General features: G+C 33.3%; 1 protein-coding gene and 1 pseudogene across 1 annotated transcript; one reads left to right on the forward strand and one right to left on the reverse strand.

Moving 5' to 3' along the window:
* On the reverse strand, positions 207 to 3,799 carry LOC18602963 (thermospermine synthase ACAULIS5). Its single transcript, XM_007034665.2, has 10 exons — positions 3,387 to 3,799; positions 2,600 to 2,666; positions 2,416 to 2,510; positions 2,207 to 2,309; positions 1,585 to 1,673; positions 1,328 to 1,484; positions 1,149 to 1,224; positions 952 to 1,010; positions 630 to 766; positions 207 to 530 (listed from the first exon to the last, which is right to left on the reverse strand). The coding sequence occupies exons 1-10, from the start codon at positions 3,527 to 3,529 to the stop codon at positions 452 to 454; spliced, it is 1,005 nt and encodes a 334-aa protein (XP_007034727.2). The 5' UTR covers positions 3,530 to 3,799; the 3' UTR covers positions 207 to 451.
* On the forward strand, positions 9,879 to 16,554 carry LOC18602964 (annotated as a pseudogene).

The following is a 21,410-nucleotide window of genomic DNA, read 5'->3' on the forward strand; positions in this document are numbered from 1 at the left end:
GAGATCACTGTGGTACAAAGAACATATATAATAATGGTTTCATTTGATTTTGCAGTCCTTTGTCTTTATCGTATATGAATATCTTTTAAATCTAAGCATTGTCTGCAGCCATTGCGCAACATGTATGGAAATCATCTTTGATCTGATTAGCTCCATGCATTCAACTATATACATATATATTGTCATTCAAAAAGTGAAGAGTTTGATGGATCGACGACAAACAGGGAGTGAGGTGGTCGTTCACACTTCGAAAAAAAGGCCCATACATTACAATAATACTGTTCCTTAGAGTTAACCACATAAGCAAGCAGAAAGAAAAATTTATAAATTACAAGACAAAGAACAGCAGGAGACAAACAAACAAGAAAAAAAAAAAAGGGGAAGCAGAAGATTGTGTCTTGCAGTGTTGTGTGTCGCTTTGCTGATAGCGGCTTCCTTTTTATCCGATTTCTCATTCTTGGCAGTGTTTGCCATGCCCATATATGAACCTTGCTGTTCCTTCTGTGTATACTTCAGTCTCATTGTCCAGTCTGCCAAGATTTCCCATTCCACAAATCAATTTTAATCACTCAAATCAGTAACATTAACATATGAAAATTAAACCAGTTTTAAACTTTCAAAAGCCTTACGAATTTCGAACGGCTTTGCTTAAGGTAGAGGCTGATGAAAATGTTTTCCCATCCAGGTATCTGTTTTCTCCTTTTATCCTATGTTTCATTCTCAGGTCTAGCTCTTCAGGACTCAGCCCTAACGGGGAATCTGAAGCCTGTCATGTTCAACAACTTTAGTCCATACTATTAATTCCGAATGTAAGAGCATATGTTCTCATCGTAGTCAACAACATTATTGATTATTTGTATAATGCAGTTTATTCCATTTGGTCAAGGACCAACTTTCTAAAGATTTGCAAAAATATTCCTGAAAAACTTAGGAGAGTATTGGCGGCTTTACCATAACCCATCCCCAAGTATCAGCGAAGGAAGGAATATGAGCAGAATACGGTACAACATCTGCACATGAAATAAAATTATTATAACATCAAATCAACTGACATCAGGCTTTTAGCATTGCGGAAGTTAATTAAAGAAAGTAATTAGACAAAAGCAAAAGCAAAAGCAAATTTGCTTAGATAGAGGCTAATTAATTACATTTGAAAACCTGCCGTAAAGTGTTATAGATGCAAGAGAATACTTCTGTGTGGCTGAAAATTCCAGCTGGCCCAGCCTACAAATTTAGAAGAAAATGACCTTGGTGAATGAATCTTCTCTTTTCCATTCATTAACACGTAAGCGCCTACGTACGCACAAACTTGCTTATAACCACTTACCTGTGTGACAAATATGCCGCCATGGTTGAGTCTAGGCTTGACAGTGAGCTCATAAAACGATTTCGTGTAAAGCTTATAGCAAGGGCCTCCTTCTATTGGGTCTGCCAGGTCGCCAATGATCACATCGTAGCGTTCTTTTCTGTTTTCTAGCTCGGCCCTGGATTGCATACCAAATGTTAATTGTCAGAACAAAATTATACTAACTAACAATAACTTCAGAGATAGAGTAGAAGAATGTGTAAATTTCAGAATTGAACCTGGCATCATTGATTATGAGCTCCATTCTTGAATCGCAAAAGGCTTCCCTGTTAACTACTAGGTATGACTTGCAGAATTCAACCACCTCCTGTACCACCAATAATTTATCATGGTTTGGCTTAATTTTTCTTAGCCAGGCAATAGATTCTTGTTTTTATTACTGTTTAGTCAGGCCACCATGTGACATTTAACAAGAAATTCCCATTAGCATTAGCAGAAGTTTTCGTTGGTAATAATCACCGACGAATAGGAACTTCCCTTGGAAAAACTATTTTTGTCTCTTCTAATTATTTGTAAGCGTGAAATTTGCAGAAGACAGATTCTCTCTTGTGCTTGCTCTCAGCTTACCCTTTTCTTTTGTCTTTGGTGATAGACATATGAAGATAAAGGAGCTTCAGAAACTCCAAGTTCACATTTCAATAATGGGAACAATGAAGAACAAGACAAAGAGAAAGTTTTCATTGCAAAGCCAAATCAAGAAAAAGTCACTATTAAGTACGTGGAATTACAGCTTTAGACTAACATTGGCATACCGGCAATATGGCTAATAAAATCCATCTTTCAAAAAAAAAAGTACGTGGAAAAAAATTTTCAAGACTTTTAGACAGAGAGATAGTTTACCTCGTCAATGTCGCACATGACAAGCTTTTCAATAGTCTTGTGTCTAAGTATTTCTCTAGCGGTGGAGCCTTCACCTCCACCCATAATGAAGATGGACTTTGCACTAAAATTGAAAATTCAGATAAGATCCAAATCAAGAAAACTTGGCCTTCCACCAAATAATAATCTGAGAAGAAAAAGTTTATTATGGACAGAAAACAAGTACATACTATGAATGATGAAGAAGTGCTGGATGAACAAGACATTCATGGTAGATAAATTCATCCACCTCTGCACTCTGAAGCTTTCCATCAATCACTAACGCCTGTTTTAAGACTCAAAGAGAAAACTATTGATCAAAGGAAGACAAAATGATAAAGAAAAATACATTGAAGGAAAAAGAGAAATATGAACCTTTCCAAAGGGCTTTGTGTCCAACAGGGCAATGTCCTGGTACTGTGTTGCCGCTGTATGCAATATACTGAGACAGGAGAAGAACAAAATGATTACTCGAATACTCGAAAGAATGGAGTCGTTAGAATTTTGTTCATTAAAAGATTACTTTCTTGTGTCTTGTCTGGCCTTTTCATGACCGGGATTTTGAAGCCTTTTTCGCTTTTAAGGAAAAAATGGATAGAACTCTCTCTTCTTTAATTGTGAAAGTGAAACTTTGTAAATCTATTACCATTATGAAAATGAACAACCACTAGTTGGCTAAGAAGTAGCCGAAAATCCAGAAATCCAACTATAGTTCGTTTCTGACTCACGTAATCAATGGAAAAGTGTTTCACTTTTTCATTTTTTCAGTTCTTGAAGCTTCTCTTAATGATTTGTCCATGTTTCTTTTCCGTGAAATTTACTAGACAGACATAATTTATTCTCAAAAAATGGCAAGTACGATATCTGCTAACAGCCTAACATATGCGCTCCCTACGACAAGGAAAAAACAGAGGAAAAAAAAAGCCAACACAAAGTAAGAATGAGAAAGTAAAATTAAGGATTAAGTATCCATTAAAAAAAAAAAAGGAAAACGAAAAACAACAAATTTTGAAGTTGGAAACTAGAAACTTATTATGGAAACTGGAACGCCTGATGCACGATTCTTCTGAGTTTTAAATAAAGGAGATAATAACCTGAATTTTAAAAGTATTAAAGAAGAATATTATTGATAAATGTACGTGTATATATAGTTATAAACTACCTATTAAGAGCAAAAGACCATCTCAAGTTCTCTTCAATCTCTTCTTCGTACCAGCAGCTCTTTCTATAACCTGTTAATGGATGAATTTTCCCATTAACTCCATTCCCATTGTTAATCCCATTAGAGCAAGAAATTTCACCCATTCTTTTCCTTAACAACTAGCTCTCAAAGGATCACCTCCGATACACACTGGAAACCAAGAAAGATAAGAGAACCAGAGACAGAGAAGAAGATAGAAAGAGATTAGTAACTAGCCAAGGGAGTGAAGAGGAGGGACGAATGGACGGAGAATATAAATGCGAGGGTGGCAAGGAATTCGAAAAGGAACTATGATTACTTGATAAGGTTTAGGGTATGGAAGAGCTGTGAAAAATCTATCGAAGTTGGCGTACAATATCTTTCTTTCTTTTTTTCCTTAAGGGGGCCTGAAAAAGAGAAGAGTCCCAAAAGAATCGTCCGCAGTTTTATGATACATATAAAAAGTGTGGGAAGACAATATGTGATTTCTAACTTTGATTTGGTCGCGTGGTTTTGTTCAGGTCGGGTCGACATGAAAGTTCTATCCCTTTTCTATTCCTAATAATTTCAAAATGCTTTGCAGTTTGTACATACGTGACCGTCTTGTCAATGCAAATTCGCCACCAATGCATGTACATATGCCAGAGAATTAGTCTCTGGTTTTAATGTTTTACGTGTATGAATGGACATTAAATTCTTCCAAAAATATACTTGCAAGATAATAAAGGAAAGAATATTTGGCTAACTATATCGGCACTCACTTTTTGTTTTTTCTTTATTTGGAAATTTATTTTTCCCTTTTTATTTAAAGAATTTACATTTTGACAAAATAATTTCATCTTAATTAGGGCTTTATTTATATTTTATTTGCATCTCAGTTTCACTATAAATAACCAAAATGCATCCACACGCACCTAGATTGATAACTCAGATCGATAATGCTTTCTTCTAGTAAAAATAATAATAATAATAAAACAAAAAGAAAATTCTTGCCTTTACCTTTTTTTTTTTCTCCAACCTTTCCTAGTGTTGGAGCCTAAGCGTCTATAAAGATACATCTCAAATCATATCAGGCAAAACAACGCAAAGTAACAAAAAAAGATTCATGTAATCGACCAAGCTACTTTTTATATTAAGAAGATTGAGTTGAGTTTGACGAGGCAATATATTATACCTTGGATAAGTCATGTCCGGGCATATATGTATATATATATATATATATATATATATATATATATCTGTATAAGGTCAGCTCTCTCTCAGCAGCCAAGGCTTAATTAGGAGGATAGCATGCAATGCATGTTGGATAATGATGGTGGAAAGAAAAATGGAACCCTTTAGAGAGTGAAGGGAAAAGGATAAAATAGCATGATTATCATTATAGTGTGGGAGGTGACAATTGCCGAAAATTCTGGTTATTCTTTTGTTGAGAAAATGTGTGCAAAATCTTGGTTGGAGGAAGAGAGAAAAAGAGAGAGAGAGAGAAGAGAAGGGCGTGCAGTTGAAGCCATCATCATATTCTCTTTGCTTGAAAAGATGAAGAGGATGGGGCGTGCTGCGCAGGCGCACTCATCATCACCTCCATCACCATCAAAATCCTTCTTGCAGTTGGGAAAAAAAAAAGTTTTTCAACCCTGCCATGATAAAAAAAAACCAAAAACAAAAACAAATATCTCCTTCTAGATGCTGTTGAGTTTCACCAATTTATCCAGTCCTTTTGGCACTTGTCGAAAGCTATTCCCATGTTGTAACCCATAATTTAGGTCTAGTGTGGGACCCTGCTACGAGCATGGTTTTGGCTTTTGTATGAGGTGATGTTGGCATCAGCGTGATGTGCCCTCACTCCAGGTCATGAGAGAAAAGGAAGAGAAGGTTTTGATTAAATTTTTGATGCGGGATAGGACACTGGCAGGCCAACCATGAATGCAAAGAATCATCTGCTCGCTATTAAGGGTTTAAGGGTTTTGAGCGGTGATGATGAATTCACCCACCTTCTTGAATTGGGAAGACATGATAATGGCCCCAAAGCCCTCATCAAGAGGCCCTTAAAATCAATAGTCATTTTGTTGCGTCTCTCAGGTGTCTCCTTATCCTTTCCTTGCTTGCTAGCTCTCTGTTACCAAGTTTGTTCGTATTGGTAAAATTATTACTATTTTGTCTTGTGGTGAAGGATTTTATGTTGTTCCATGACAGAGAGTATTTGTCTCAGACTGGTCACCATTGGGATCGATGGTATTGATGATTTTGAACGACAGTTATGCGCATATATGCATTTTCCATTGTCTTTTTCTTCGGTATATAAAAGTTCATTGAATTATCTTAGCTTATACAATAGGAACCGCTTCTCTTATCGCATAACCTCTACCATTTTATTTAACGGTTTTGAAATTCAAGAATGTGATTAGAACTTTATACGAAGGGTTCCAATTGAAGATCATTATAAAAGTGAGGATATTTTTTAAATAAATTAGACAAAATTGTTCCTAATTAATGATTAAGCAAAATTTTATCTTTAAAAAATAAGTAATGAATAAGAGCAAGCAAATAATTCATTCAGTTAATTCGATTAATGAGAAAGAGGAAAAAAAATCCATCCCGAATTACTTTACTTAAATTATATTTCTTAACCTTTTCTTCTTATTTGAAATTCATAAATATTAATTTGATTCATACTTATAGAACACCACAGTTATAAAAAAACCATGTTCCTGCTAATAAACTGAATTAGTATATCTTATTCTATGACGTATTTTGGCGGCTCTTAAAACCTTTCATGTTAGCACAAGTAATATCAGAAATTTGGGTGAAGGAAACGTACGGATGGTGGTGATGAAAGGAGCGGCAGAAGTAGGATGGAAAGCCAATGATGTTGGGTGTTGGGTTTGGACTTGGGCCGAGAAATTCGAATGATTGGATCAATCACATCTATGTGGAGATAGCGTTCTCGTAACGGACACTGTTATCAGAACTCGTTTGTCTTAACTTTTTTTTAATTTAAAAATTATTATAAAAAATAATATTTTAAAATTACAATTAAAATTATAATGTAATATTTATTAATATCACAATAGTCTCCGACCTGGAAAATCTTGCCCAAGCTTATCTCACTCGAAGACAAGTCATATAAACTGTTAATGGAGTTCAAAAACTCTATCATCAATGTATAGAGTAATAATTTTTATTATTATTAGATTTGAAAATATGAATTTAAGATGATGTTTATAAACAATGAGGAAATTGATATTCTCCATGAGTTTTATCACTCATTTATCCATTCTTTCAAATTCGAAATCCAATGTCAACCTAGGTGTGTTTTTTTTTTTCCTTGATTTATCTTTATTATACAATGCTTCAATGCATTAACTAAAATGAAATATTTTTAAGTTAAATATTTACCAAGTCCTTATACTTATGCATTTTGTTCAATTTAATCCATATACTCAAAATCAAAATAATTTAATCCTTAATTTTGAGAATTGTTTCAAGTAATCCCTACCCTAACAGCATCCGATTTTATTATTAAAGGAGATGATGTCAGCGCTAAAACGACACTAACGTGGCACATTTTGATGATGTGATACCACCATAATGACGTTGCATGTTACATGGCATTGACGTAATGACGTGGCAGTACCACGTGGTATGCAAAGTCATCATTTTAATATCACGTCATCAAAATATGTCATGTCAGTGCTAATATCATCCTTTTTAATGACAAAATTAAATACTGTTAGGGAGATGAACTAAATTGAAATGATTCCCAAAATGAAAAAACTAAATTACTTCGATTTTAAGTATATGGACTAAATTGAATAAAATACATAAATATAGTGGGTATTTTGATCCAAATTCTTAATATTTTTTTTTTTTACAATTTTTGACCAATTATGTGATTATAAATGCTATTTGAATGATGAGTAGGAAGGGTACTTCCTAACCAATATATGTATATATATTATGTTATGTATGAAGTTTACAGGAGGAGAAAGAATTTGTACTTAAACCTCTACCCACATTATTAATGAGGGAGAACAGCTGAGAAATTAAATCTGAATTCTTACTCAATAATCAATATTCACATGCTCAAGTTAGGTTGATTATATTGTTAAAATTAGCCAATAGTCAGAAGATTACGTGGAACTTCGGACAAAAGCTTAAAGAGCTTTTAACTCATTAAACTCCCAAATTACATTGTGTTTGACATTTTTCTTTCTTGAGTGTTGTTTCCTTTATAGCATGATTGTTTTCTGATTCATTTCTAGATGAACGAAATAACTCACAATTTATGTTTAATTTTTTTTTCCGATAAAAAGATTATAAAAGAAGAAAAAACTCATGGTATAAAAGTCAATAATACCTGACCTCACGATTAGAGGTTGGGTTGTACCAATCAATAACTACCAAGAGCCATTGACATCTATCTCAAAAGGAAGAGAAAAATTAAAACAAAAAATAATTAAAAAAAAGAGGTGTCTAACCATTCAGTCATTAATTAATTACTTGCTGTTGAAGGAGTTTTTATGTAATATTATATATATATTTATATACACACACACACACAAAGACATAAGACTCTTACTGAGTTGAATCGTGCATTAACCGTGCTTGTGTGCATTTTATTCCAACAAAAGCTAGCAAAGGAGAACGAGTCTCCTTTTCTTGTCTGATATAAATTGATTTGAATACTATATATTCCTATAAAAATTATTTTTATTAGCCAAGTCTATTAACTTGCCAGGCGCAGATTCAACTTTATAATTGGTGTTTGCAAAATTTACACTTAAAGAAGTAGTTTTCACGAGCCAAAATTGACAAATTTTTTATTTACATTTGGACAAAGTCTGGGGGAGGAGCTAGCTCTCTCCAGTTGAATTGTCCAACAAACGTCTATTCTACCTTTTCACAATTGAATAATTCTTTTCAACTTGCTTCTTTTTCCTTTTGTTTTTTCACAATAAAATATTTAATGAAATAAAATATTCAATTTTCTTTTGTGTTTTAGGGAGATATATAGGGAAGGAGCTATATTCAAATCTGTATCCTCTTAATGATGATAACGACCATCAAACTAAGTCTCAGTTTTCATATTAACTTTATTTGTTTGTACAACTATATTCAATAAAAACACGAGTCCGTCTCCCTTTACCGAGTGCATTCTCTTCCTCAAAAGAAAAGGAGAAAATTTGCCTCATGTAATTAACAATGACTTGAGACTTGTTCAATTAATCATTGTCATGATTGGTTTCAAAAAAAAATAGAACAAATGGCTACGCTAATTAGGGAAATTTTAACAAACAAATAATATAATGNTCAAACAACCTCACAAACTTACTTAACTTTACCCTAATTTAAGTTTCTCTACTCCTCTTTCTCTTTTTCTTTTTCTCTTCTCTTTTGTGTCTTTTATTTTTATTTCTCTTTTCTTGTAACTCACTATTAAAACACACCTTATTCTTCAAAAGAGATTTATGAACTTGTGAGTTTGGACAAAGAAAGACAGAGATCACCCACCACCATTGTGTAAACTTAAAAAGAGGTAAAGTTTTCATTTACCTTCTTCTTTCTATTTATATTTTTTAACTATTATATGAAATCTTGTATTTTGTATTTAATTATTTATATTTTATTCATTATAGTTTTATTTTTTAAGTTTAAATATAAATAAATAAGAATATTGAATGTTGACTATATTGTTTTCTTTTTCAAGTTTGATTAAAATATGAGTAAGTTGAAAATAATTGATAATTTTTTTTAAAAAAAAGAGGTGGATCGCTCAAATGATTGTCCTACACTTGAGCCACCAAACCTTAATACTTCAACTCATGAACAAGAGCAGTACGAATCAAAACATCCAAGGCTCAATCCTGAAGAAATCGATGCTTTTCATATAGAACCTGACCTTGGATTACGACCAATGATATGAGAATTTCCTATCAATCAAAGAGATGAAATTTGTCGTACTTATCTCAAACATTCAAACATGGGCCATGTCAACCCATTCTTAAGACGCATCCTCTATCATATGATGATCATCCTCGTCGTTTTCAAGCTTCTTGGTTTGAATTATATCCTTCTTGGTTAGAGTATTCTTGTGACAAAGATGCTATATTTTGTTTGCCATGCTACCTTTTTGGTAAGAATACCTCGAATCGTCCAAGTTCAAATGCATTTATTGAAAAGGGTTTCAGAAGTTGGAAGAAAGTAAATAGTGGAGAAAATTGTCCACTTTTGAATCATGTTGGGAACAATCCAAGTTCCCCACATAATGTTGCTATAAAATCTTGTGAGGATTTATTGAAAAAATCCCAACATATTGATAGGCTTATCAAAAGACAAGCATCAAAAGAGATCTTGAATAATCGGCTTAGGCTCAAAGCTTCTATAGATTGTGTTAGATGGCTAACTTTTCAAGCTTGTGCATTTAGAGGTCATGATGAAAGTCCATCCTCAAAAAATAGAGAAAATTTCATTGAAATGTTGAAATTCTTAGGATCTTACAATGACAAAGTTCAGAAGCTTGTCTTGGAAAATGCTCCACGTGTTGCTAAGTACACATCCAATGATGTTCAAAAGGAGATTTTGCATATTTTGGCTAATATGATGAGAAATTCAATTAGAGAGGAAGTGGGAAATGCTAAGTTTTGTATTATTATTGATGAAGCTCGAGATGAGTCTAAAAAAGAGCAAATGGCTATTATTTTGAGATTTGTTGATGGTGATAGTTTTGTTCAAGAACGTTTTTTTGATCTTGTACATGTTAGTGATATCAGTGCAATGACTTTGAAGAAAGAGTTAGTGTCTGTTCTTTCTCATTATAACCTTCAAGTTGAAAGTATTCGAGGTCAAGGATATGATGGTGCTAGTAACATGCGTGGTGAATGGAATGGTTTACAAGCTTTGGTACTTAACGATTATCCATACGCATATTATGTGCATTGTTATGCTCATAGATTACAATTAGCATTGGTTGCAGCATCTAGAGAAGTAGTTCATATTCATGAATTTTTTACACAGTTGACTTCTATTGTAAATATTGTTAGTGCTTCTTCCAAAAGACATGACCAATTGCAAGCTGCTCAAGCAATTGACATTGCAAACATGGTTGCTAGTAATGAACTTGAAACAGGTAGAGGATCAAATCAAGTGGGAACTCTAGAAAGAGCTAGAGATACTCGATGGAGCTCACACTTTCATTCTATTTGTAGCTTGATGAGAATGTTTGATGCAACCTACACTGTTGTGGAAAGTATTATTGACGAAGGGGCCAATTATTCACAAAGAGGTGATGTTTCTGCTGCTAGTAAAATATTAGCATCATTTGAATTTATTTTCATATTACACTTGATGTATGAGATCATGGGAATCATTAATGTTCTTTGCCAAGCATTACAATTACGCTCTCAAGATATTTTAAATGCAATTCATCTTGTTTTTACTACAAAATCACTCCTTCAGAAGTTAAGAGATGATAGGTGGTCTAATTTACTTGAGAATGTAAAAAATTTTTGTCAAAAACATGATATAGAAATTCTTGACATGGGTGCACAATATATCTTGGGCAGAGGTCGATCTTGTCAACCAGATGTAATTGTGGAGCATCATTATCGAGTTGATATATTCTTAGTGACGATAGATACTCAGTTACAAGAATTGAATTCGAAATTCAATGAGCCAGCTGTGGAACTTTTAACTTTAAGCACTGCTTTGGATCCCAATAACAATAACAAATCATTCAATATTGATAATATCTGCAAGTTAGCAGAAAGTTTTTACTCTCAGGATTTCACAGAATAAGAAAGGCTTATTTTGAGGTTACAATTGAGGCATTACGAGCTCGATATACCTCATCATCAAAGTTTTGAAGATATTAAGACACTTTCTGAATTGTGCCAGAGATTAGCAGAAATAGAAAAGTCAAAGAATTACCACTTGATTGATAGATTAATTTGCCTTATTTTGACTATTCTAGTTTCTACAGCAACTACAGAGAGAGTCTTTTCAGCAATAAAAATTGTGAAAACAAGACTCCGGAACAAAATGGATGATGAGTTTCTTACAGATAATTTAGTTGTTTATATTGAGAAAGATATTGTCAGTCTTTTCAGTACAGAGTCAATAATTGATGAATTTGAATTTAGAAAACATCGTCGAGCACAACTTTCTTAGATAACTATTATAAGTTTTTTTTTGTTTTTTTATTTACATGTTATATAAAATTATTGTCTATTATGAATCTTTTGATCATTGGTTAAATTCAACATATTAGTTTTAAAAATTTTTAGTTTTTATTTTTTTCGTCTTTGGCCCCTCCAACAAAAATTGGCTAGCTCCGCCCCTGCTAGGAATAGAGGTTTGATAAATTTTAATATTTAACTTAATAAATTAAAAAAATTAAAAATATATTAGTATTAAACTTAAAAAAAATTTAACTTAAAACATTAATATGTAAATGATTTAATACTATTAAAATTAAAAAATATATTTTTTAATGAAATCATTAAATGCAATTAAATTTTTTATAAATTGAATAAATCTTACTAATAATTATAATAAAAAATATTTCAATGATTGATGAATACACATAAGTATAGGTTTTAAATGTCTTACACAATTCCTAAATATTAATATTTTTATAATATTATGGTAAAAAGCAATAAGATAGAAATTTTTTTCAAATCAGAACTTACTTTAATCATAGATCTATGTTAAATATTTTTAAAAATATCATTATTGATTTTACCTATTTTCATGTTCATTTTTAATTTTGATCGTGAATTAGAGAAAACCAAATGACACTATTGTTTTTTAATCAACTCATATTTATCATCTTTAACATCCAAATAATTCCACTAATGATGATGAAATAGTAAAAAATATTTTTCACAAAATGGACCAAACGATAAAAAATATTTTTGATAATTTATTCAAAAATTTAAAAACATTAAATTTTTTATAAAATATTTTACACTAAAAAAATTTTCTCATAACAAATTATTTTTTAATTATCAAATGTATGTTAAATATGGAATCGGGTAATTCTGCCCTCCTCGCATCAATGTTTCCTATCTAGTTCTCATTAATTTATAATTGCTTTATGTCATTTCACTCAACTATTTGTTGTCACAAAAGTTATATACAAGTTCCATTGATTGGTCTAAAATTTGGAAAAACTCACGAATCTCTATTTAACAAAAAAGAAATATGAGAATCATACGTAAACATTCCTATATACTATAAAAGTGATGAGGATATATTAAAAATGAAAATGAGATTAAAACAAATGGAGACGAGAAAATAAAATAGGAAATTATTTGGTCAAAAAAGAAAGAAAATAGGAGAATATAAAGAAAAAAAAGAAGCCGTACAGAAAGACCATAAAATCAAGAAAAAAATGTTACAAACAATTGTTACAGGAATATTGCTCGCACTTTTTTTTCTCAGCCAAATCTAATAATAGGATAATATTCCTTTCTAATGAGATTTCCTTTTATATATATTATTAATTTATAGTACAAAATGAAAATTTATATATATCTATACACACATATATGCATGCACCAATCTCTCCAAACATTTGAACTTTATCCATATTCCTATATTATTTTTATCACCTAAATTTAGGCTAAGTGGATCAATAAAAATTTTATTTCAAAAGGTGTCATATAATATAATCCTAACTTTCCACCCGACATAGATATTCATTTATGCCTCTTCTATCTTGTATTGCTTTCTTCCATGTTGCATCGCTTGTCAGGCTATTAAAAGGCAACGGAGCTCTAGGTTTTCCCACAAAGAAAAATGGTTTCACCATTTAAAGTAGTACTACTCTTCTCTGTCTCTTCTATATTCTCTATATCACATCCTCTAACCCCCATCCGTTAGACTCCCTGACTACAGCCGGGCTCCTCCATGTTCTAGCCATTGTCAACCAATCCTGCCCCAGTTCAAAGTACAAGCTAACCTTCCAGTATGTACGCTTAGAAGAGCCAGACAAACCAGTCATGCATTCATGGCTGTCAAAGCCCACCTCACCGAGCTTTTTTCATTGCTTGGCGCAACAAAGTCATAAAATTGTAGTAGACTTGTCAAAACATTCCATTATTTCAGATAAAGTCTACAAGGCTCTGGCTACCCTTTCCTAACCAACGAGGAACAAGCAGCTGCGGTTGGCTTGGCAGTTAAACATGAACTGTTTTTAGCATCACTTAAAAAGAGAGAGGCCTTAATGCCTCCGAAGTTGTTTGCTCCACTCAAACCATTGGGTGGTTTGGGGAAGAGAAGACCAAAAGAGAGCTGATAATCCATTGTTACTATTTGGATGGGTCGGTTAAATATGTACTCGAGGCCGATAGAAGGAATATCGATAGCTGTTGACCTCGAAGAGATGAAAATTTCTCAATACACTGACAGATTTGTGGTTCCAATGCCAAAAGCAGAGGGAACTGAGTATCGAGCTTCCATGGTGACACCACCTTTCGGTCCACGTCTCAATGGTGCTCCCGCGTCACAGCCAGGCAAAACAGGGTTGAAGATTGATGGAAATACTGTCAGGTCAGTCTTCTTTATAGTTTCTTGCTTTTACAAATGATGATTTCAGGAGACTTGCAGTGCAAATTAATATTGGTTAGAAAAGTTGCTACATACAAATTTACATGTATTTTCTCAATGTCTTTTTTAATGTCTTTTCTTATGCGATCTTTACTCTTTACCACTGTTCTTTTTTCAATTTTTTGTCTTTGTAAATAAGATATTGTGATATGACGTAAATAATCAGTCTTGTAATCAAGTTTTCTGGTTCTTTTTTGTCAAATGTATATATACAGACTCGTAGCCATCCTTGATAAAATAATACACAGCTTATTCCATTTCTCAATTGCTTACAAATATTATATATTCAAAAAGTAATCACTTGTGTTAGTTAATGATATTGATTTTTTTTAGAATAATTGAAGAATAACCTTTTCATTTGGCTTTATGTTAAGAAATTATTCTCTCAGAACAACAAAATATTAACAAAATAATTAATCTACAAGTATAACAACGTGATAACAGAACCATTTTATGACTTTTAACTGTTGTCTTGTAAGTGTAGGCTAAAGAATAATCCTTCTTTTGTTTGTTCAATTGGACGCAATGCTCTATTTATTTTCATTCTGTTGTCCAAAGACGTACTAAATTATTATAATTTTTTTTCCTGACCAATTTATATTATTCGGAGTCGGAATTCTTTTCATTCCTCGGGATAAGTAAATCAAATGCAACAATTTAATTCAGATGGGCGAATTGGAGGTTCCACCTAGGATTTGATGGTCGAGCTGGTGCAGTAATCTTTCTAGCATCCATCTACGATTCTGAGAAGAGAAAATATCGTCAAGTAATGTATAGAGGATTCATATCCGAGCTCTTCATTCCATACCAGGACACAACCGAGGAATGGTACCAATTAACATATTTCGACTGTGGCGAGTTCGGCTGCGGTCTCCTAGCAGTTTCATTGGAGCCCCTCAACGACTGTCCGGCCAATGCAGTTTTCTTTGATGGTTACTATGCTGGCCAAGATGTCAAGCCTGTCAAAGTGGAAGATGCAATGTGCATATTTGAAAGACATCCCGGGGACATAACGTGGAGACATACAGAGGCAGAGATTCCAAATGTAGAGGTAAATTATTCTTATTCAAAACAATGGATTTCAAGCTTGGAAATCAAGCAACCAAGATCATTAGCTTTGCTGTTGTGCTGAAATTGAAAGATCTCTAACCTGAAGCTTATTTCTGGGTCATTCAGGGATGAATTTGGTCAATTGTTCAGACCCAATGGCATTTTGTTCTCAGCGTGTTGGTGCTTTATCTCTCTGGTTTGATAATTCACGATGTTTTAAATTTTCATTTTTCTGCTTTGCTTTGTTGGTGATCTTTTTGCCAGCTTTTTTGTTGCGTAAGCCATCTCTTTTTGTTGCTTTGTCGTTTCCTGCTTGCATCGGAAAGTAAACTGCTTGTAATCCCACTGCTTTATGCAGTTTATTAATATAATGAAATCTTTTTAATTGACCGAGAAAAAAAAACTTATGATTTGATTTAAAATAGCGGTTTTAATTTAAATAATAAATTGTGGTGTTTGCAGATAAGAGAAGTGAGACCAGAAGTTAGCCTTGTGGTGAGAATGTTCACAACTGTTGGCAATTATGATTATGTCTTTGATTGGGAATTCAAGCCAAGTGGATCCATCAAACTTGGGGTATAATATAAATTAAAAATCTTCTTCCTAATATAGTTTTGACTCTGTTTTGAGCACATACTTAACAATGTAAACATTTTACTTGTCTATAACTCTTGTAGATAAATTCTGTTTATCTCTTTTTACCTGTTATCGATGATCTAATAATTACTTAATTTCTTAAAGTTTCCATTGTTTCTCCTCCACAGGTTGGACTAACTGGAGTGCTAGAAGTGAAGGCTGTACCATACACCCACACAGACCAAATAAAAGAGCAAGTCTATGGTACACTCGTATCCGACAATACCATTGGTGTACACCACGATCACTTAATAACATACTATCTTGATCTTGATATTGATGGCGAAGCCAATTCTCTTTTGAAGACTAATTTGGTCACCAAACGAGTTACAGACAAGAGCATATTCCAAGAAAAAGTTATTGGACAGTTGAACATGAAACAGCTAAGACCGAAGCTGATGCAAGGATTAAACTTGGCTTGAATCCAGTAGAGCTGGTGGTGGTGAATCCAAACAAGAGAACTAAACTTGGAAACAAAGTTGGGTATCGTTTGCTTCCAGGATCAGCAGCAGGGCCACTTTTAACACCAGATGACTAGCCACAAATCCGAGCTGCCTTCACAAATTATAATGTGTGGGTGACTACATATAACAAGTCTGAGAAATGGGCTGGAGGGCTATTTGCTGATCAGAGTCGCGGGGCTGATACCGTAGGCGGGAATAGGAACATTGAGAATAACGATATGGTGTTGTGGTACGCCATGGACTTTCAACATGTCCCTTGTCAGGAAGATTTTCCCGCGATGCAAACACTGAGCGGCGGATTTGAGCTCCGACCAGCTAATTTCTTTGAGTACAATCCTGTACGTAAAACCAGACATCCTTTCCATGCAAGTTGGCCAAATTGCACTGCATGATTATCCCCTGTCAAGGTTAAAACCTACTTTAGAAATGTTTGAGTTGAATTGATGGAAATAAAGTTTTAGAATACAAAAAGACTGTTGTTTTAAGTTAAGTTGCAAGAGAAGGAGGCGGAATTTGAGTAAAGACTTTAAATTTGAGCTGTAGTGGGGGTATTTTTTTTTAATTAGCTCAAAAATGGAGAAAAAAATATTTTGAAGAATAGTTCATAAGATCTACATAATGGAAAGTTCAGTGTCCTCGGTGAAATTAAATAGTCTATAATTAATGGTTTTAAACTATTTGAGTTCAATTTATTTTGAATATTTGTTATAGTTATATATATTATTTTCTTCATAATGTTGATCTAGTAAATGGAATTCATAAATCAGCATGTCTTTTGTTTCAAGACTAATTAATTTGAAGGGTGTATATATATGTATAAGCTCTATTAAATATTGAAGTATATAGCTTGTAAACTTATTTTGTCCATATCAACTCCAAGACAAAATTCAACACAAATAAATTTCAAACAATTTACTGTTTTTTCTATAGAACGCTTTTTTTTAAGGTGCTTAAAAACGTTAAAATAGTTAACAAATTTCAGATCAATTATCTCAACCTATAGAGATAATTGTTTCCCTTCAACTTAAAACCACTTTCACATTAACATTATCCAAATTAAATCATAATTTCAATATAATGTTTTTATATATGTCATGTCATATTCTTTTCTTACTACAACAATAATTGAATTAAGTTGAAGTTGTTAAAATTTAATTAATAACTATAAAAATTGAAAATTAAGTTATGAGGAATCAATACATTTAATCAACTCGATCAAATCCTGTCTTTTAGATAAATACCGTCCTGATGGTTCAGGACACAATTATGATCAAATCAGTTTTTAGAAAAATATTTGATACATTTCATTATTAACAGTACTAAAATATATCTTGCTTATTGTTGGGGAGGGTCGAAGAAGGATGTTTTGCAGCATTTTATGCACGTTTTTAATATTGTTTTCCCTTTCCCCTTTTGAAAGGGAAAAGGGCTTAAACATTTTCTATGAAAGAATGAAGTTGTTAACCGCGTATTCTTTTTTGGTCGGCAGAATTATTATATTATCACGTGAAATGAATATTACAATACTTTTTTCTGATACAATGGACCTGGCTAGTCAACCAAATAAGTGTGTACGAAAAGGACGAAAAGAGCTGCGAATAATTAGAGGAGAGAAAATCTATTTAATACAAGTCATGATATATTGATGTCGATATATAAATAATTTAAACTATTGAAAAAACCCAAAATTCAAATTTCACTTTCAAATATGAATTCTCAATTGAACGAATGATTTGCCATTTATTTTAGACAATAGACCTTCTTGGAAACCCTCCACCCTAACCCCCAAAGGGCCCATTTGTGCTTCTGTTTTTTTAAAATAAAAACTACATTGCGGTTTGGTGGATTTGGCCCACGTTTCCAATGTCATCAGTCATTACTTTCAAATAATTATTACTACAATTTATATTTTAGTTTATAATTAACATGTGACATTGTTATTTATTTTTTATAAAATAGAGAAAAGAAATTTTTTTCAGGATAAAGATGGAGCGTATCGTAAAAATGATGAGTAATATCTTCTGCTACCAAAAATGTGTCCCACGCTCAAAATCTTGTCGACTTTGCTTTGCTTTTCTTCGTTGTTCTTTTTCGGCTTTACATATATTTGTGCCTCAACCAGGCAGTACAATTTTAGGGGGAGAGAGGGCAAAGGTACGTGAGACTCAACAGGCCTCCTTGCATAAAATGTTTCCTTTGATCTGTATAATCTAGTTCTCAGTATTTTTTCTGTGATTTATAATTGTTTTGTGTCATTTCACTCCAACATTTATTGTCACGAAAATTATAGGACAAGTTCCCATTGATTGGTGAAAAAGTTTTAAAAACTCACAAATCCTTAAAAAAAAAAGAAATATGAGAATCATAGGTAAACGTTCTATGTACTGTAAAAGTGATGGGAATATATTAAAAATAAATATGAGATGAAAACAAATTGACTGTCAAACTAGTACAGAAAATAGGAAATTGTTTGGTAAAAAAAAAAAGAAGCCGTACTAAAAGACCATAAAACTAATTAAGAAGAAATGGTACAAACAGTTGTTAAATATTGCTCACACTTTTTTTTTTCCTTAAGTATAATATTCCTTTCAACCCGATCATGCCCTCCACGGAGGAGAAAAAAGGGGGACCAAAACCATTCTGTTTATTCAGCCACTGGTTGGAAGAAGCTAGCTTCCAAGATATGTTCATGAAGGCATGGAATGAGACGGAATATCTAGGGAATCGAAAAGCCCATGTATGGCACAGGCAAAGGGGCACAAAAAATAACATTAAACAGTGGCAGAAAGGTACTTATGAGATTGTTAATAAAAAAATTCAACAGCTTTAGCACGAGATTCATGAACTGGATTTGGCCCTTGGCCCTTCAGAGTGACAAGAATAATTTCGATATTAGAAGAGAAATTATTATGCTGAAAGGGGGAGTTGTGGAAACTTTTTAGGGCAGAGGAAAAAACCTGGCAACAAAAGTCGAGGGGGCATTGGTTTTTAGAGGGAGGCCGCGACACCAAATACTTTCACTTGGCTGCATCCATGAGGAGAAGAACTAACAGCATTGGAAAATTCAAATTTCATTGAAGGGCAAGAGGAACTTAGGAATGAGATTACTGATTGTTTCTAATCATTTAATGGTAAGAATAATAGGGTTAGACTAAAGGAGTTTAATTGCAACTTCAAACAGCTTAAAGAGAGCACTGCCAATCTGTTGAAAAAGCCTTCTACGAAGCAAGAAGTGTGGGATATTATAGTGGGTTGTGACAGGAACAAGGCCATGGGGCCCGTACGACTTCAATTTGAGTTTCTTCAAAAAGTAGTGGAATATGGTGAAAGGGGAAATTATAAGTTACGTTAATAATTTTCATCTTCTAACCATCATGGACGGATGTATTAACACATCTTTCGTTTCTCTTATCTGGAAGTGTTCATGCCCCACTTCTATCAATGATTACTGTCCTATAAGTTTGGTTGGTAGCATATATAAGATAATATCTAAAACCCTTGCCAATAAGCTCAGACTTGTCATGGATGAGGTTGTGGGGCCTAACCAGTTTACTTTTATCAAAGGTCATCAAATTCTCGATTATAATTTGATTGCAAATGAGATTGTGGATTATTTGAAAAAGAAATAAGGAAGATACCTCTTTCTAAAAGTTACCTTCGCTAAAGCCTTTGACAGTGTCGAGTGGTATTTTCTTGATTTTTTAATGAGAATGATGGTGTTTGGAGAAAAATGGAGATCTTGGTTACGAGCGTGTATCTCTACAACCTCCATTTCAGTGCTGGTCAATAAGGCACTTTTACGGCAATTTCAAATGAAAAGGGGTTTAAGGCAAAGATACCCTCTTTCTCCCTTTCTCTTTAACTTGGTTGCGGAAGCCTTCAGAGTTTTGATGTATAAGGCTGAAAATGAGAAAATGATTGAAGGAATGGATATCAGTAGAGGGGGGTTTACTATTTCGCACATGCAGTATGTTAATAACATAGGATTCTTTTATAAACCTTTTCTTGATTTTTTTTTCAATGCTAAACTGTTATTGAGATGTTCCTGAGCTATTTGGGGGTTGAAAATCAACTTACGTAAAAGCTGTCTTTACGATGTGGGTATGGAGCAAGATCAGATTGAGAATTAGGCTAGTATTATTCGCTGTAAAGGTGAGAAACTTCCAACTTATTACTTGGGATTATCCTTGGGCGGTCGGTTAACTCCATTAAATTATGGTAGCCTGTTGTGGACAAGTTTGAAGTGAGACTCGCCATTTGGAAAGCTAAAACACTCTCCATGGAAGGAAGAGTGACATTGCTTAAATTAGTGCTTAATAGTTTTTCAGTTTTCTTCATGTCTTTTTTCCAACTTCTGACAGGAATTAAAGAAAAGTTAGACAAGATTCAAAGCCATTTTTTGAAGGTAGGGCTTAACGGATAGGAGAAAGATCCACTTAGTTGATTGAAGTTTAATTTGTCAATATAATGATCTTGGTAGGTGTAGACACCTAAGAAAAATAATAATAAATAAAAAATTTAAATTATAATAAAAAAAAAGGTATGGCTGGGCCATCCTTTCCCCAACCACCATGAGTAATGGGCTCTGGCTACCAACTCTTTGGGTGCCAGAGCCCCATTATCGGGTTGTTCCCCATTTTTAAAGAAGAGGAGAGAGCAAACCAGATGAGAGAGGGGCACCTGCAAAAAAAGCCAAAAAAAACTGAAACAAAAAAGAACCAAGAATTAACCCAAAAAAAAAAAAGAGGAAGAAGAAGAAGAGAGAAAGAGAGGTGAGAGGTCGGCGTAGGGAAGGAAAGAGAGGCGCCGGCGGTGGGAGTGTTACGCCGGGGAGAAAGAAGGAGAAGGAGAAGTAAAGGAAGAAAGAAGAAAAAGAAAAAAGAGAAGGAGAAAGAAAGAAAGAAGAAGCCAACGGGGAGAAGAAGGAGAAGGAGAAAGAAAGGAAGAAAGAAGAAAAAGAAAAAAGAGAAGGGGGACCCGCGGGGAGGGAGAAGAAAAGAAAGAGAAAAAGAAAAAAGAGAAAGAAAGGAAAGAAAGGAAAAAAAAAGAAAGAAAAGGAAAATAAAAAAGAAGACAAAGTAAGTTGACCAAGAAATAAGATAAGAAAAAAAATTGTGGGTTTTTGAATTCATCTGGGTTTCGTCGGACTCAAAATTAGGTAAGTTTTACATTTTTTGTTATTTGAGTTATTATATTATTAGTATTAATTTTATTAGCATTCAATATAGTTTTTACAAAAATTATAAAT

The sequence above is a fragment of the Theobroma cacao genome, chromosome 4, assembly GCF_000208745.1.
Source record: "Theobroma cacao cultivar B97-61/B2 chromosome 4, Criollo_cocoa_genome_V2, whole genome shotgun sequence".
Taxonomy (NCBI): Eukaryota; Viridiplantae; Streptophyta; class Magnoliopsida; order Malvales; family Malvaceae; genus Theobroma; species Theobroma cacao.